The sequence below is a fragment of the Tachysurus vachellii genome, chromosome 21, assembly GCF_030014155.1.
Source record: "Tachysurus vachellii isolate PV-2020 chromosome 21, HZAU_Pvac_v1, whole genome shotgun sequence".
NCBI classification, from domain to species: Eukaryota; Metazoa; Chordata; class Actinopteri; order Siluriformes; family Bagridae; genus Tachysurus; species Tachysurus vachellii.
In genome coordinates, this window is record NC_083480.1 from 1,030,553 (window position 1) to 1,048,052 (window position 17,500).

The window sequence follows — 17,500 nt, forward strand, 5'->3', positions numbered from 1 at the left end:
CCCCAGCAAGTGCAGGCCGCAGTCGGAGCAGCTGAATGATAACTTCTCTCTCTCCACCGTGGCTGAAGGCTCTCAAGCTAACGTAAGGAATGAGTGTGGCTCTCCGTCTAACTCTCCCCATGCTTTGGCTTACTATGATAACATTATCTGTCAGGTAACTCCTCTTTACTCTCCTTCCCTCCCTTCTTCTTCTTCATTATGTGTCACATTTTCACTTCTCTCATTTCCCATGTAGTACTCTGCTTCCTATTTATCCCTTGTTCTTTATTTTTACTGTGTTGCGTGATTATAAACGAGTGCAGGAACAGACGGATATGTTCTACATTCGGCCATAAGAACCAGCAGTACTTACATAGAACATGCTCATTGTGATGGAATCCATGATAAGTAAAAATTCCACATATTAATTTCTGCTCATTAGCATAAAGACACCCCCCCCCAAATCACCATATATGGTAAGCAGCTAAAATTCTGGTATATTTTTGTCGCCACAAATAAAAATAGCCCAAAGTAACGTTCACTTCTACCAGTGAGAAAGTCTGCTCTGCCTTTTACTCATCCCTTTGAGCTTTATGAAGTTTTGTGGCCAACTGCTTTTGCTTACGGCTTTGACCAACTCTCACCAACCCACACCACAGAAAGCCATGAGCAGATACAGGTGGGAGTGTAAACCCCCTGAAGAGTCCTGCAGTAAGGTAAGACAGCCTGTAAACCGTCAGCTTGGAGTCAGATGTAGCTGCTGAACTCTTACTAACTCTGACAGTACCATCACACGGCAGCTTCTCTCTCAGAGCTTCACTATCCTTCAGATACACTAGAGCTCCTGTGTGCTAAGCTTTCCTTCTGCTGCTCTGTCATGCTGGTTAGACCTTTAGCTTTTCCTTCTGGTGTTCAGTGATCACTGCTTGTTCTTTACACAGTCTGAGACTTTAATTCTGATGTTCTCTATCGTGTGTGTGTGTGTGTGTGTGTGCAGAATGATGCTACCAAGCCAGAGGAGCCAGTGAAAGCCCCTGTTATGGAGGAAGAGGAGGCTCTAAACATCCAGAACTCACTGCCACCTGAGAATGAGAACAGCACCATCAGCGCTGATGATCCAGAGGAGGTAAAATCTCTGAAGAACATGATGTAGTAGCAGGATCCGAGCACAAGCAGACGCATGGCCACCATACTTCGCTCTTCATCTGTCTAACACCCACAGACTGTCTGTTAGAAACCTAGCTATCCCATCTCCACCTAGATATTGGATTTTAATGGAACGTAAACAGCACACTCTAATGTCCCGGAGGTCATGTATAATAAAGACGAGCAGCTGGTGTTGAGTCTCACAGCGCCAGGGTCCCTGTTCCATCTGTAGATCAGGTCATTATCAGTCTGCAGTTCTGCTTAAATTAATGTATATTTTATAGATCATGTCTGTGTAGGTTTTCTCAGAATTATCACACTAGATGTGTGTGTGTGTGTGTGTGTGTGTGTGATGTACTGTGATGGACTGGTGTGACATCCAGGCTCTTATTCTCACTTCACCCAGGATAAAGAGCTTACAGGAGATGATTTGACTCCATAGGCAGTAGTTTATATCCAGTGTGGAGATGGAGCAGGTCTCTAACATTACAGCTATGCACACAGAGACAGGGACAGGGACAGGGACAGGTAGGGTCAGTGTAACCCAAGCTCTGGGATGATTTGATTTGGATCTGGTGAAGGCTCAGGCCAGTTGAGGTGTTGAATATGTTCCATGACACTGTTTGGTACGACATTAGAATTGGCATTAGATGTTTATCCATACAAAGTGGTCTTCTTTCCCTCTGCTCCTTGCTTGCTGTTGCTGTCACACAAGTTTCATGCTTCAGCCTTCTTTCAGCCCCGGCTGCTGTGTGTCAGTCCCTTTCTGCCCTCCTTTCTGCCCTCCTTTCTGCCCTCCTCTCTGTCCTGCCTCGTTTGGAGTTGGCATGCATTGGTGTTCTTTTGTATAACTGTGAATAACTATAGAGAACAGGGTGAGTGTAAATGTTTAGTTTTGTTGTTCTTTTGTCAGTGAGTATCAGATGTTTACATGTAAAAGCGCCCTCTTCATTCCCGATGATGTAATTTCAGTTCATGTTAGTGTACGTAATATTTTAGTTTTCTGCCTTCTTTTCTAGAACTAGTCTGTGGTTGATGAGAAACACAATTTGTTTTTCTGGAATAAAGCTTTTTTGACAGTACTGAGCTGGTCCCGGTGTATTCCTGTACTCCACCATTCCTCCTCTCTTGCTTTATATATCCTTCTTTCTCCAACTCTCTCATCTTCTGGGTCTTGTGCATGGCTTGATTATATACCTGAGCTGGTGCTGAGGGGTTGAAGGGTTGTGTAATTTGTGGACCATTAACCCATGTTCCCTTAAACACACCTCACCTGTTGATATTCCATGCAGAATCTCCAGCTCATGTAACATAATGTCACCAGGAACGACTGTAACACACCACACTGCCTGCATTGTCCTAGCTGCTGCTTCACCCTGAACACCACACTCACTACTCTGCTGGACTAAAGGTCTCAACATGGACACGTGGAGAAGGTCATCCTGGAAGAGATTAGTCCCATCAGGATAAAAATGTTCAGATGACAGAGCTGATCATTCACAATAACTTTCCAGCCTTTTATTTTTCCTTAATATCTCATGTGTTTGTAACTCCACATCTTTATACATACACTACGTGGTTCTTTTTATTTTGTGTGTGTAGTAAACGTACTCGATGTCCCTGGTGTGTTTTTGTTCCTTTTTTATTCTGTGTTCTGCTCTGTAGAGCGGTGTGACCATCGATCTGGAGCTGCTCCTCCCTAACGAAGCGAAGACGCACCCTGAGACCAGCCCTCCGCTTCACTATAACGTCTTCCTCTATAAGCTTCCTAAATCCCCAAAAATCTCCCCGGGACGTTCCAGGCATGGGAACGTTCTCCCGCAGATACGTCCCAGACGAGGCTCTGAGCCTGGATACAGCGCCATTTCTTCCAGGACACCCAACCCTCGTCTGGGGAAAGCCTGCACACCATAACACACTGAAAAAGGTTTAACGGTCGCCATGGTGATGCCACGGCAATGTCTGGGAATGACAACTCCTTTAAGACCCCATTTTTTCACTGAGCTTTGGCCAACACTCTGTCAGGTACACACACATCTGTAAGGACTCTAACAACCAGGAACACACACACACACACACACACCAGCATACCTACTGTATAATCATTCCCAGACACTTCTGATGTCTACCCTGACCTCAAGATCTTAACTGATACATCAAACAGCAAACGCTGTGAAGGATAACTAATTAACAAGGTGCTTTTTTTTCACGTTTTTAATCTGCTTAACACTTAATTTTAATAAACATTTGAATGATGTGAACAACAGACTGCTGATCCTTTGTTTAAAGATCGGTGCTGATCATTACATAGCTATAACGTGTATAACAACATCAGTTCTGTATAGTTTGGACATAATGTACATTATTGTGTCACCTTTAAAGCTTCACGTTTTCACGCTCTGGATAACTTCAGTAACGACCAAGGAGCGACTGAACACCGCGGTGTTCATGAGGTCATGTTGTAGCTGGCTAATTCTGGCTCATGTCCATATTCGTGGGCAATGCAACAGGCTCAATACTGATGAACTTGATAAACATTATAAACTTTATTTGTACATACAAAGTTTAGGGAAAGTTTAAACAGAAATACACAGATCATTATAGTTCAGAAGGATAAAGCTGTCATTGTGTCACATCTTTATTTACGCTGATGCTGAATGAATCCAGTAACTAAACTCACCATCTGTATTATTATTGCCCTTAAAAAAGACTATCATCAAGAAAAAACCCCCAGAAATTAGAGTAATTATATTCTGTTCAGAAAGTTAGATATAGTACAGTGTCAGAACATTTAATGCTAATTTTATACTTAGAGCTTTGCTTACGGATCAATGTTAAGTGTTAACGTTTTGAAATCCCCCTGTGGGTGTCTTCTGTATTTTGATTTGATGTCTCCACACACTTCGAGTCTCAGGTTCCATCAGCTGTATTCAGTGTACCTGGGGGTGTAGGTACACGCTGTGTGCTATGTTATACACATGGTTAAGATTAGCTGAGACTGAGCTGGTCATGAACTTGAAGACATTACAACAATCTTCTCATCAATTTAGAGCTGCTCCCTGTGAAGCAATGCTGAGCCGGTTCACCTTGTCTTCAATTGCACTGAAGGAACTCTCAGAGGACGAAGGCTTCAGAAGAGCCCCAGTCTGATTATGGGGTACAGGTTGAGCTGGGGACGGTGTAAGTATAGCAGTAAGTGCAGGGGGATTTGGGTTATCCATCACCGGGGCAGGACTTGGTCCAGAAGACAAGTTACTCTGAGGTGGAATATGTTTGTTTTGAAACACGTTACTGAACTGAGCAGTGTTCTGCTGACCCGTGTTCAGAGCTGGAAGGGGCTGTGCTTGGATTTGAGGTGTTCCACCCTGAAAATACATGTTACTTTCTAGAGGGGCCATTCTCTGAGGAATATGAGAGTTATCAGCGGAGTGGTAAGCGAAAGGCACGGGTTGATTCTGGCTGAAGGGTACCGGAGTGGTAGTTTGGAATAAAGCTGTTTGTCTGTTAGCATTCTGGAGGGTTCCAGGCATTTCTTGAGGTTGAGAAGATGGAATGGAGGGAAGAACATGACCCATATGAACTTGGGGCTGGTTCTGTGTAGATTGTCCTGGGTGAAAATGGTTTACAGGACCAGGAGGGAATGCTTGTACCTTAGCCTCCCCAGCTACTGATAGAAGGCCTGGCTGAAAAGTAGGCCAGTATGCAGTAGTTGGGATTGGCTGAGTCTGGCTCTGTGGTGGCATCGGAGCCTGGAATTGTCCAGAATGGGGGAACGGCTGGCTTTGCCCAAAGAAGGCAACCCTATTTGCCTGAGACATCGTGCCATGTCCAGGTTGTGGGGGGAAACCTTGGTACTGTGTTCCTGGAGTCACTTGTTGAGTAGATAAGGACTGCGGCATGGCAGTGTGCATGTGTTGACCTTGTTGTCCACCACACATAAGAACATTTCCGGCTAGACCTGGTCTTGCAGCAGATTGCCCCATCTCAGGGGGTGAAGTATAATTTGCAGAAACAATAGGAAAGGATACACTTGGTGATTTCTGCCAGGGTGCTGGCATAAAGCCCTGGTGAGGCATTTGTGACACATTTGGTGTGGTGCCACTGGGTGGACCAGGCTGAAATTGTTGAGGTACAGCAAAACCTGAAGGATGCTGTGTAGGTGCCACCTGATTTGGGACACCAGAAACATGCCCATAAGGGGCTTGATTAGTAGGAATTAGCTGTGGAAATGGAGGTCTGACTGCCCCTGGTGGCCAAGTGAGAGGGGTTGGTCCACAGGGACCACCAATGTTAGGGAGTGGTGGACCTCTAGCTAAGGCTACATCTGGGGGTAGTCTGTGCAGTTTCTGGGGTAGATCCTGTGAAGAAACAAAAGCCTCCATGCTGGAGGTGCTAGACTGAGGACTGATATTATTGCCAAGCACTGGCTTTTGAGCAGCAGGTCTAGGAGGAGGCACTTTTGCTACTTCTCTATGGAAACAAGGACAGAATATAGTTGTGTGTGAGTAACGGTGGGAAACAGTTTGACTTTAATTTGACCTTGCATGAGTTTAAACATGTATTTGGATTACTCTACAAAATAAAGTATCTGCTGATGTCTTAACAGTGCAGCTCTTACCTTTTCATCAAGGTACGTCTCTCTTCTTCTCTGCTCACGGAGACGGTCTTAACTTTGTCTAAAAGGCTAGATGTCTTTTTCTCTAGGTCCTGATAAAAACCTGTACCTTCCTCAGCCTTTTTCAGCAGGTCCTCATAAGCGTCATATGAAGCCACCACAGACTGTACAAAGCTGTTCCATCTGCAGAGCAATAACCACAATGACCACAGACGTCTGAGGACATTCATTTCCAATGACAGAAATCAAAGACAAATACACCTACTGTTCTTGTGTGATGCTGAGGGTCTTTCGAATGGTGGCACACTGCACATTAACCTCGGTCAAAGCTTTAATAATGTTATCCTGAGCTGCAAGGTTCTGATCAATGTATCCCTTCAACTGCTCATATTTCTGAAGCTGCTTTTTAATCAAGGCCTAAAGACAGACATTGTCATAAGATTTGGTCAAAAGAGCCCAGTGAGCTATTACTGAAACTGTAGGTCCTGCAGACCACACCTTTATCTCCGAACGTTCGGTGGTCACCAGAGTAGTGGTAATGTCATCTTTCTGAATGAGGTCACGAAACTCCTTCTCAAACGAGATCCTCTGCTTACGCATCTCATCGACTTTACCACAAATCCGTTTCATTGTCTGCCAGGATGATAAGTCATCTAAAGGACAAGGACAGAGTCACTGACATCCAAACACATCTACACACACGCACACATTAAAAACACTCATGCAGTTAACTAATCAGCCAATCAGGTCAAGAACCATGACAGGAATAGAACATAATCATCTGAAGAGTCTCACCTTGAGTCAGCTGAGGCTGAGGCAGGCTGTTCCTCAGCTCATCCAGTGGTCCCTGAAGCAGACGCAGGTTTGGGATGTGCAGGTTCATGGCTTTGTGGAGCTCAGTGTTGCTTTGACTGGCTACTTGATGGGCTGCCTCATATTTCCTGAACTCCTGTTGGAGTTCTGTTAGTTCAGGAGGCAATTCTTTCTGCCCAACCACATTCATCAGGGCCTTCTCTTCTGCTTCATCCTTCTCCAGTGCATTACGCACTTCCTCCAGATAAGAGCCCACGTCAGTGAACACGCCGGACAAAGCTGTGCAACACAGTCACATGATCACAGTGTGGTCGTAACACACACATACAACACAAACACAGACATGATGGGTGTGTGTCAGTTTGTTCCAGGTGTTGGTGGAGTCACTACACACCCTGCATGGCCTGCACTAATCTCTTTACTGCATCTGGCTGAACACTGAGTGCTGCACATTTCTCCAGTAACACAGAAGGCACAGAGCTGAACATGTCCAAATCCACTGAATCACAGTTCAAAGAGTCCATAAAACTCCTGAAGGAGAAAAAGAGCTTTAGAACAATCCATATGGGCCACTGGAACAAAATCAAGCTGGTCTTCACTACAGCCTAAAAATGGGAAGTACTGACGTCTGCGTTAACAGATACTGCTAAAGTCGATCAGTACATGTGTGCGTGACAGTTCATTAGACTGTTTATTCTGTCAGGAGATTTAGTACATTTAGTGAAATTAGAAGAAATCTCTAGTGTCAGAGTCTGTGGAAAGTCTTTTTTCCCACAACAAGCGTTTCACAAACAAACGCTTATAGCTGCTGTAATGCTAGAGGTACAAACTGGTTTTGGGGACGATCCACAAAATCAAATGGATATATATATAAATCATATATATATATCGTTGCTGTCGGGCGGAAACCTCCTATGTCCAAATTTTGTTCATATTTTTTCACATATCGATGCTATTGGTCAGTCCCCACGTGGGTCTGTTATTTTTACAAGTTATTAACCAATCTAAAGTCTTGAAAATAGCTTGAGCGCAAATCTCATAACTCCATTGGACACTTGGCAACAGTGGTGGAGGATACAGTGGTGCAGGATATAGTGCATAATATAATATTTGCATAATATAATATTTGAATTAAATTGAATGTTTTGGATACCACTATTAAATGATTGTTTTTATTATTATTTTACTGACTTTAAGTCAGCCTACTTATAGACAATGCCTCTCTTGGCACTGTGCATGTAAAACACTGTTTTTTGGACACTAACAAGTGAAAATAGTTATAGGTTAGATACATTTGAGTAGGTCTGTTTTGTTAAAAATCCATAGCTGTAATGCTTCTGTGCAGAAAGAAACCCGTGAGCCACGAAGGTAAGTTTGCAAGCAGATTAGACTAATTTCTACCTATTAGACAGCCTAATCAGCTTATCGTGTTTTGTATTGCATCACTTATAGCTCTTAAACCTTTAAAATAGAGTTTAGGAAGATATATATATATATCGTCGCTGTCGGGCGGAATCCTCGTGTATATATATATATATATACTGAGTAAAATGGTTTCCTTTACCTGTGAGTGTTATCACACACATCACTCTATCATAAGGCTTTAGCACATGATCAGTCAGAAGACCTTTGGACCGATGTTCTGTGACACTGACCACGTGCTAAAGCTTCCTCTAACACTTAATAAACACATGACTTTATATGAAGACATGATGCCTGAGTGTGTTCCTTACCCTAAACTCTGGTTCTTCTCATCAATCTTTGCCATTACTTCACGAAGCAGTTTGGCCTTCTCCTCACTAAAACACACAGGACTGACTTTTCACAGCATATTTTCTCTCATTAAACAACACTCTGTATGATTAAACACCAACACGTCCTGGACACAATACATTTAAACAGTATTTCTTCCAGCTAGACATCTGCATGAGCTATAAGCCGTAAGCTGTATGCTAACGAGCAGAGCAGATACTTTACACACTGATTTAAAAGTAAAGTTACCTGTAGACAGACGAAGCCACGTGAGCTTCGAGAGGAACCAGGTTGGAGAAGAGGTCAGGACCGGTGGTGTTGGGGTCAGTCGGGGAGATGGGGATCGGCTTTACCAGAGAAGATCCTACACAAAGTGGTTAGAAAAGGTTTACACAGCCTTCTGCTGAAATTACACGTGTTTGGGTTGAACCAGAATCCTAGCAGAACTTTTCCCACCTTAATATGACGCAGTGACCAACAACATTCAGGTGAAAAACAGAAACCTTTTGTTTATTCAGGGGTAAATAATAACTGTGTGGTTCGTCACAGAGAACTGAAGGGAAACAAGAAGTAAACGCTTCCTAATTCCAGTGTCATTCTGATGGTAGTAAGCAGCCAGGTGTTGCTAATGAGATATAGAACATTACATCATCCTCAAGAGGAGAACCAGGAACTTCAACGTCCAAGGTCATGACCTTTAATGCTCAGAGACAAAGGAAAAGAGCCTGGAACAATATGGAGAAGACTCAAGTTTGTAAAGTGGCATCTGATCAAACCACAAAATTCTGGAAGGATGCTTTGGGCTGATGAGACCAAGGTGGAGACATGGGGTATCAGCACAAACCCCTCAGACCTGCTGTGAGACATGGTGCTCTACTCGAACACAAGTATCTAATGAACTCACTGATCTACCTTTCACAGCAGCCAGCGTGTCCAGACCAGGAACCGATTCATGGTAGATAAAGTCGTTGTCCTTCTTAGCAGAGTTAAATCTACAACAGCAGACACAAACTTATGAAACATCTAAATAAAACATCTCTGATCTTTAGTCTAATCCTTTTCCTTCTGTTTCTCAGCGTCAGGTACAGATCTTACTTTCCACCGATGATGTCCATGGTGAACTTCAGAGCTTCCTGTATGGACTCGGGCTGACCCTGCAATGTAAAAGCCCAAAAGGTTAATCCCACAGAAGTGTGTGTGTGTGAGTGTGTGTGAGTGTGTGCATGCCTGTGTGCGTGCATGTGTGAGTATGTGTACGTGTGTGTGTGTGCATGCCTGTGTGTGTGCGTGTGTCTGTGCGTGTGTGTGAGTGTGTGCATGAGTGTGTCTCTGCATGTGTGTATACGTGTGTGTGTGTGAGTGTGAATGTGTGTGTGTGTGAGTGTGTGTGAGTGTGTGCATGCCTGTGTGTGTGCGTGTGTACATGTGTGTGTGTGTACGTGTGTGCATGCCTGTGTGCGTGCGTGCATGCCTGTGTACATGTGTGTGTGAGTGTGTACGTGTGTATGTGAGTGTGTGCATGCCTGTGTGCGTGCGTGTGTACGTGTGTGTGTGTGAATGTGTGTGTGTGTGAGTGTGTGTGCATGCCTGTGTGCGTGCGTGCATACCTGTGTACATGTGTGTGTGAGTGTGTACGTGTGTATGTGAGTGTGTGCATGCCTGTGTGCGTGCGTGTGTGTGTGTGTACATGTGGGTGTGAGTGTGTGTGTGAGTGTGTGCATGCCTGTGTGTATGCGTGTGTGAGTGTACATGTGTGTGTGTGTGTGTGTGTGTGTGTACGCGTGTGTGTGCATGCCTGTGTGCGTGCGTGTGTGTGAGTGTGTGTGTGTGTGTGTGAGTGTGTGCATGCCTGTGTGTATGCGTGTGTGAGTGTACATGTGTGTGTGTGTGTGTGTGTGTACGCGTGTGTGTGCATGCCTGTGTGCGTGCGTGTGTGTGAGTGTGTGTGTGTGAATGCCTGTGTGTGTGCGTGCGTGTGTGAGTGTGTGAATGCCTGTGTGCATGCGTGTTTGAGTGTGTGTGTACATGTGTGTGTTTGTGAGTGTGAATGTGTGTGTGTGTGAGAGAGAGAACTAGAGACAGATAAAGTGACTATACCTTGCTCAGTTTAATAGCTTCGTTTAGTTTGCCTAGTGCACTTTGGAAGTAAGCAACCTGAGGAACATAAACCAGATTCTTTAGGTGTTTAATTCTGTGTGTGTGTGTGTGTGTGTGTGTGTGTGTGTGAATATAAATCATTACAAAGCACCAGTTCCTAAGGATGGTGGTGTTGTCCTTACAGCTTCACCGTGCTTTTGCAGCTCCTCTGAGTGCTTGCCCATGTGTAACTGTAAAAGTAAACACAACTCCATGACTCATGGCATGTAAAACACAGTGTGTGTGTGTAAAATAAAATGTACTGTGTTTTCTCACACTCACGTGTGTAACTGCACTGAAGTAGCTGATTTTCATCCAGAGAAGTTTCCTCCACTCCTTCTTTCCTGACACACAGTCTGAGGTCTCCAGCACTCGCGTACACTCTCTGTAGTAGTCACACACCTGCAGGTACAAACATGTTCAGACTCACAGAGCTACAGAAGAAGAACAAACACACACACACACACACACATATACACACATATACACACACACACGTTCAGTCTCACCTGGGCACAAATACGGGCAATCACTAAACTCTTCCTGTTGTCCAGCAGTGTTTTCTCTAGCAGGCACTCCTGAGCCTGACCCTGAGACCAGAGAGACCAATAAACTAGGGTTTGGTTTAATAATAACATCAGTGTGTGAGAAGACCTGCTCTGTGTGTGTGTTTACATATTGTGTAATATATCTGTGACACCTTTGTACACTAGTGGACCTATATGGAGGCATTTTCCTTCTTCGTGTGTGTGTATGAGGGGCAGAAAGTGAGTATGCGGGGCAGTAAGTGAGTATGCGGGGCAGTAAGTGTGTATGCGGGGCGGTAACTTTGTATGAGGGGCAGTAAGTGTGTATGAGGGGCAGTAAGTGTGTATGGGGGCAGTAAGTGTGTATGGGGCAGTAAGTGTGTATGGGGCAGTAAGTGTGTATGAGGGGCAGTAAGTGTGTATGAGCGGCAGTAAATGTGTATGCGGGGCAGTAAGTGTGTATGGGGCAGTAAGTGTGTATGAGGGGCAGAAAGTGAGTATGCGGGGCAGTAAGTGAGTATGCGGGGCAGTAAGTGTGTATGCGGGGCAGTAAGTGTGTATGCGGGGTGGTAACTTTGTATGAGGGGCAGTAAGTGTGTATGAGGGGCAGTAAGTGTGTATGGGGGCAGTAAGTGTGTATGGGGCAGTAAGTGTGTATGGGGCAGTAAGTGTGTATGAGGGGCAGTAAGTGAGTATGCGGGGCAGTAAGTGTGTATGGGGGCAGTAAGTGTGTATGGGGCAGTAAGTGTGTATGGGGCAGTAAGTGTGTATGAGGGGCAGTAAGTGAGTATGCGGGGCAGTAAGTGTGTATGGGGGCAGTAAGTGTGTATGGGGCAGTAAGTGTGTATGGGGCAGTATGTGTGTATGAGGGGCAGTAAGTGTGTATGAGGGGCAGTAAGTGTGTATGAGGGGCAGTATGTGTGTATGAGGGGCAGTATGTGTGTATGCGGGGCAGTAAGTGTGTATGCGGGGCAGTAAGTGTGTATGCGGGGCAGTAAGTGTGTATGCGGGGCAGTAAGTGTGTATGAGGGGCAGTAAGTGTGTATGAGCGGCAGTAAATGTGTATGCGGGGCAGTAAGTGTGTATGGGGCAGTAAGTGTGTATGCGGGGCAGTAAGTGTGTATGAGCGGCAGTAAGTGTGTATGCGGGGCGGTAAGTGTGTATGCGGGGCGGTAAGTGTGTATGCGGGGCGGTAAGTGTGTATGCGGGGCGGTAAGTGTGTATGCGGGGCGGTAAGTGTGTATGCGGGGCGGTAACTGTGTATGCGGGGCAGTATGTGTGTATGAGGGGCAGTATGTGTGTATGAGGGGCAGTATGTGTGTATGAGGGGCAGTAAGTGTGTATGAGGGGCAGTAAGTGTGTATGAGGGGCAGTAAGTGTGTATGAGGGGCAGTATGTGTGTATGAGGGGCAGTATGTGTGTATGAGGGGCAGTAAGTGTGTATGAGGGGCAGTAAGTGTGTATGAGGGGCAGTATGTGTGTATGAGGGGCAGTATGTGTGTATGAGGGGCAGTAAGTGTGTATGAGGGGCAGTATGTGTGTATGAGGGGCAGTATGTGTGTATGCGGGGCAGTAAGTGTGTATGCGGGGCAGTAAGTGTGTATGCGGGGCAGTAAGTGTGTATGAGGGGCAGTAGGTGTGTATGAGCGGCAGTAAATGTGTATGCGGGGCAGTAAGTGTGTATGGGGCAGTAAGTGTGTATGCGGGGCAGTAAGTGTGTATGAGCGGCAGTAAGTGTGTATGCGGGGCGGTAACTGTGTATGCGGGGCGGTAACTGTGTATGCGGGGCGGTAACTGTGTATGCGGGGCAGTATGTGTGTATGAGGGGCAGTATGTGTGTATGAGGGGCAGTATGTGTGTATGAGGGGCAGTATGTGTGTATGAGGGGCAGTATGTGTGTATGAGGGGCAGTATGTGTGTATGAGGGGCAGTATGTGTGTATGAGGGGCAGTAAGTGTGTATGAGGGGCAGTAAGTGTGTATGAGGGGCAGTAAGTGTGTATGAGGGGCAGTAAGTGTGTATGAGGGGCAGTATGTGTGTATGAGGGGCAGTAAGTGTGTATGAGGGGCAGTAAGTGTGTATGAGGGGCAGTAAGTGTGTATGGGGGGCAGTAAGTGTGTATGAGGGGCAGTAAGTGTGTATGAGGGGCAGTAAGTGTGTATGCGGGGCAGTATGTGTGTATGAGGGGCAGTATGTGTGTATGAGGGGCAGTATGTGTGTATGAGGGGCAGTATGTGTGTATGAGGGGCAGTAAGTGTGTATGAGGGGCAGTATGTGTGTATGAGGGGCAGTAAGTGTGTATGAGGTGCAGTATGTGTGTATGAGGGGCAGTAAGTGTGTATGAGTTGCAGTATGTGTGTATGAGGGGCAGTAAGTGTGTATGAGGGGCAGTAAGTGTGTATGAGGGGCAGTAAGTGTGTATGAGGGGCAGTAAGTGTGTATGAGGGGCAGTAAGTGTGTATGAGGGGCAGTAAGTGTGTATGCGGGGCAGTATGTGTGTATGAGGGGCAGTATGTGTGTATGAGGGGCAGTATGTGTGTATGAGGGGCAGTATGTGTGTATGAGGGGCAGTATGTGTGTATGAGGGGCAGTAAGTGTGTATGAGGGGCAGTATGTGTGTATGAGGGGCAGTAAGTGTGTATGAGGTGCAGTATGTGTGTATGAGGGGCAGTAAGTGTGTATGAGGGGCAGTATGTGTGTATGAGGGGCAGTAAGTGTGTATGAGGGGCAGTAAGTGTGTATGAGGGGCAGTAAGTGTGTATGAGGGGCAGTAAGTGTGTATGAGGGGCAGTAAGTGTGTATGAGGGGCAGTAAGTGTGTATGAGGGGCAGTATGTGTGTATGAGGGGCAGTAAGTGTGTATGAGGGGCAGTATGTGTGTATGAGGGGCAGTAAGTGTGTATGAGGGGCAGTAAGTGTGTATGAGGGGCAGTAAGTGTGTGTTCCTCACCAGCATTAGACTGATGTTGATGGACAGTGCTGGGTGACTAAGGTCAGAGCTGTATCCAGAATTGTAATGATCTCTGATGTAAGTGAATGCCCCAGCAGAGCTCTGGAAATGTGTGCAAGATGTCTTCATCCCCTACAACACACACACACACACACACACACACACACACACACACACACAGAAAGATAGAGTGTAATATCAGTAGAAAGTTACAGTGTAAAGGTTACTCTTGTTTCCTTTTAAAGTCAGTAGTTTTCTTGACTGTTGAAAACTTGAAACATACACATCATCCTTCTAGTCTGAACAGTAATACACTGCTCAGTAATGTGTGTGTGTGTGTGTGTGTGTGTGTGTATTCTCACTTCTTCAGAAACTCTGTTATCCATGGCCCCCAGACATGAGTGTAAAGAACCTTCAAAAAAAAAGTAGAGTAGTTTGAGTTTCTGTTTAGTTTTAGTAGACGTGTGTGTGACTGAAGACGCGCGTGTGTGTGTGTGTCAGCGTGTGTGACTGAAGGTGTGTGTCAGCGTGTGTGGCTGAAGACAAGCGTGTGTGTGTGTCAGCGTGTGTGACTGAAGGTGTGTGTCAGTGTGTGTGACTGAAGACGTGCATGTGTGTCAGTGTGTGTGACTGAAGACGTGCGTGTGTGTGTGTCAGCGTGTGTGTGTGTCAGTGTGTGTGTCAGCGTGTGTGTGTGACTGAAGACGTGTGTGTGTGTCAGTGTGTGTGACTGAAGACGTGTGTGTGTGTCAGTGTGTGTGACTGAAGACACGCGTGTGTGTGTGTCAGCGTGTGTGACTGAAGACGCGCGTGTGTGTGTGTGTGTCAGCGTGTGTGACTGAAGGTGTGTGTCAGTGTGTGTGACTGAAGACGTGTGTGAGACTGAAGATGCGTGTGTGTCAGTGTGTGTGACTGAAGACGCGTGTGTGTCAGTGTGTGTGACTGAAGACGCGTGTGTGTCAGTGAGTGTGACTGAAGACGCGTGTGTGCCAGTGTGTGTGACTGAAGACGCGTGTGTGCCAGTGTGTGTGACTGAAGACGCGTGTGTGCCAGTGTGTGTGACTGAAGACGCGTGTGTGCCAGTGTGTGTGACTGAAGACGCATGTGTGTCAGTGTGTGTGACTGAAGACGCGTGTGTGTCAGTGTGTGTGACTGAAGACGCGTGTGTGTCAGTGTGTGTGACTGAAGACGCGTGTGTGTCAGTGTGTGTGACTGAAGACGCGTGTGTCAGTGTGTGTGACTGAAGACGCGCGTGTGTGTCAGTGTGTGTGACTGAAGACGCGCGTGTGTGTCAGCGTGTGTGTGTGTGTGTCAGCGTGTGTGACTGAAGACGCGCGCGTGTGTCAGCGTGTGACTGAAGACGCGCGCGTGTGTCAGCGTGTGTGACTGAAGACGCGCGCGTGTGTCAGCGTGTGTGACTGAAGACGCGCGCGTGTGTCAGCGTGTGTGACTGAAGACGCGCGCGTGTGTCAGCGTGTGTGACTGAAGACGCGCGCGTGTCAGCGTGTGTGACTGAAGACGCGCGCGTGTCAGCGTGTGTGACTGAAGACGCGCGCGTGTCAGCGTGTGTGACTGAAGACGCGCGCGCGTGTCAGCGTGTGTGACTGAAGACGCGCGCGCGTGTCAGCGTGTGTGACTGAAGACGCGCGCGCGTGTCAGCGTGTGTGACTGAAGACGCGCGCGTGTCAGCGTGTGTGACTGAAGACGCGCGCGTGTCAGCGTGTGTGACTGAAGACGCGCGCGTGTCAGCGTGTGTGACTGAAGACGCGCGCGTGTCAGCGTGTGTGACTGAAGACGCGCGCGTGTCAGCGTGTGTGACTGAAGACGCGCGCGTGTCAGCGTGTGTGACTGAAGACGCGCGCGTGTCAGCGTGTGTGACTGAAGACGCGCGCGTGTCAGCGTGTGTGACTGAAGACGCGCGCGTGTCAGCGTGTGTGACTGAAGACGCGCGCGTGTCAGCGTGTGTGATTGAAGACGTGTGTGTGTCAGCGTGTGTGACTGAAGACGTGTGTGTCAGTGTGTGTGACTGAAGACGTGTGTGTCAGTGTGTGACTGAAGACGTGTGTGTGTCAGTGTGTGTGACTGAAGACGTGTGTGTGTCAGTGTGTGTGACTGAAGACGTGTGTGTGTCAGTGTGTGTGACTGAAGACGCGCGTGTGTGTGTGTCAGTGTGTGTGACTGAAGACGCGTGTGTGTCAGCGTGTGTGACTGAAGACGCGTGTGTGTGTCAGTGTGTGACTGAAGACGCGTGTGTGTCAGTGTGTGTGACTGAAGACGCGTGTGTGTCAGTGTGTGTGGCTGAAGACGCGTGTGTCAGTGTGTGTGACTGAAGACGCGTGTGTGTCAGTGTGTGTGACTGAAGACGCGTGTGTGCCAGTGTGTGTGACTGAAGACGCGTGTGTGTCAGTGTGTGTGACTGAAGACGCGTGTGTGTCAGTGTGTGTGACTGAAGACGCGTGTGTGCCAGTGTGTGTGACTGAAGACGCGCGCGTGTCAGCGTGTGTGACTGAAGACGCGCGCGCGTGTCAGCGTGTGTGACTGAAGACGCGCGCGTGTGTCAGCGTGTGTGACTGAAGACGCGCGCGTGTCAGCGTGTGTGACTGAAGACGCGCGCGTGTCAGCGTGTGTGACTGAAGACGCGCGCGCGTGTCAGCGTGTGTGACTGAAGACGCGCGCGCGTGTCAGCGTGTGTGACTGAAGACGCGCGCGCGTGTCAGCGTGTGTGACTGAAGACGCGCGCGTGTCAGCGTGTGTGACTGAAGACGCGCGCGTGTCAGCGTGTGTGACTGAAGACGCGCGCGTGTCAGCGTGTGTGACTGAAGACGCGCGCGTGTCAGCGTGTGTGACTGAAGACGCGCGCGTGTCAGCGTGTGTGACTGAAGACGCGCGCGTGTCAGCGTGTGTGACTGAAGACGCGCGCGTGTCAGCGTGTGTGACTGAAGACGCGCGCGTGTCAGCGTGTGTGACTGAAGACGCGCGCGTGTCAGCGTGTGTGACTGAAGACACGCGCGTGTCAGCGTGTGTGACTGAAGACGCGCGCGTGTGTCAGCGTGTGTGATTGAAGACGCGCGCGTGTGTCAGCGTGTGTGATTGAAGACGTGTGTGTGTCAGCGTGTGTGACTGAAGACGTGTGTGTCAGTGTGTGTGACTGAAGACGTGTGTGTCAGTGTGTGACTGAAGACGTGTGTGTGTCAGTGTGTGTGACTGAAGACGTGTGTGTGTCAGTGTGTGTGACTGAAGACGTGTGTGTGTCAGTGTGTGTGACTGAAGACGCGCGTGTGTGTGTGTCAGTGTGTGTGACTGAAGACGCGTGTGTGTCAGTGTGTGTGACTGAAGACGCGTGTGTGTGTGTCAGTGTGTGACTGAAGACGCGTGTGTGTCAGTGTGTGTGACTGAAGACGCGTGTGTGTCAGTGTGTGTGGCTGAAGACGCGTGTGTCAGTGTGTGTGACTGAAGACGCGTGTGTGTCAGTGTGTGTGACTGAAGACGCGTGTGTGCCAGTGTGTGTGACTGAAGACGCGTGTGTGTCAGTGTGTGTGACTGAAGACGCGTGTGTGTCAGTGTGTGTGACTGAAGACGCGTG

General features: G+C 47.6%; 2 protein-coding genes across 3 annotated transcripts in view; one reads left to right on the forward strand and one right to left on the reverse strand.

Annotated features, from left to right (window-relative positions):
- cspg5b (chondroitin sulfate proteoglycan 5b) overlaps positions 1-3,342 on the forward strand; it is a 20,411-nt gene extending 17,069 nt beyond the window's left edge. The window contains exons 4-6 of one of the 2 annotated variants that reach the window (XM_060857091.1): positions 7-154; positions 977-1,105; positions 2,791-3,342. In XM_060857091.1, the coding sequence (XP_060713074.1) occupies positions 7-154; positions 977-1,105; positions 2,791-3,039 (526 nt within the window). In that variant the 3' untranslated portion in view covers positions 3,040-3,342. The remainder of the gene's footprint in view (positions 1-6; positions 155-976; positions 1,106-2,790) is intronic. The other variant, XM_060857092.1, reaches the window with a different exon arrangement.
- Positions 3,343-3,652: 310 nt separating this feature from the next.
- Positions 3,653-17,500, reverse strand: part of ptpn23b (protein tyrosine phosphatase, non-receptor type 23, b) — a 16,719-nt gene continuing 2,871 nt past the window's right edge. The window contains exons 5-20 of the mRNA XM_060857082.1: positions 14,280-14,329; positions 13,918-14,049; positions 10,951-11,031; positions 10,724-10,843; positions 10,585-10,632; positions 10,403-10,459; positions 9,401-9,459; positions 9,218-9,297; positions 8,555-8,669; positions 8,287-8,352; positions 6,948-7,084; positions 6,536-6,832; positions 6,239-6,393; positions 6,006-6,157; positions 5,744-5,923; positions 3,653-5,595 (exon numbers count right to left, since the gene is read on the reverse strand). Of these exons, the coding sequence (XP_060713065.1) occupies positions 4,167-5,595; positions 5,744-5,923; positions 6,006-6,157; positions 6,239-6,393; positions 6,536-6,832; positions 6,948-7,084; positions 8,287-8,352; positions 8,555-8,669; positions 9,218-9,297; positions 9,401-9,459; positions 10,403-10,459; positions 10,585-10,632; positions 10,724-10,843; positions 10,951-11,031; positions 13,918-14,049; positions 14,280-14,329 (3,158 nt within the window). The 3' untranslated portion in view covers positions 3,653-4,166. The remainder of the gene's footprint in view (positions 5,596-5,743; positions 5,924-6,005; positions 6,158-6,238; positions 6,394-6,535; positions 6,833-6,947; positions 7,085-8,286; positions 8,353-8,554; positions 8,670-9,217; positions 9,298-9,400; positions 9,460-10,402; positions 10,460-10,584; positions 10,633-10,723; positions 10,844-10,950; positions 11,032-13,917; positions 14,050-14,279; positions 14,330-17,500) is intronic.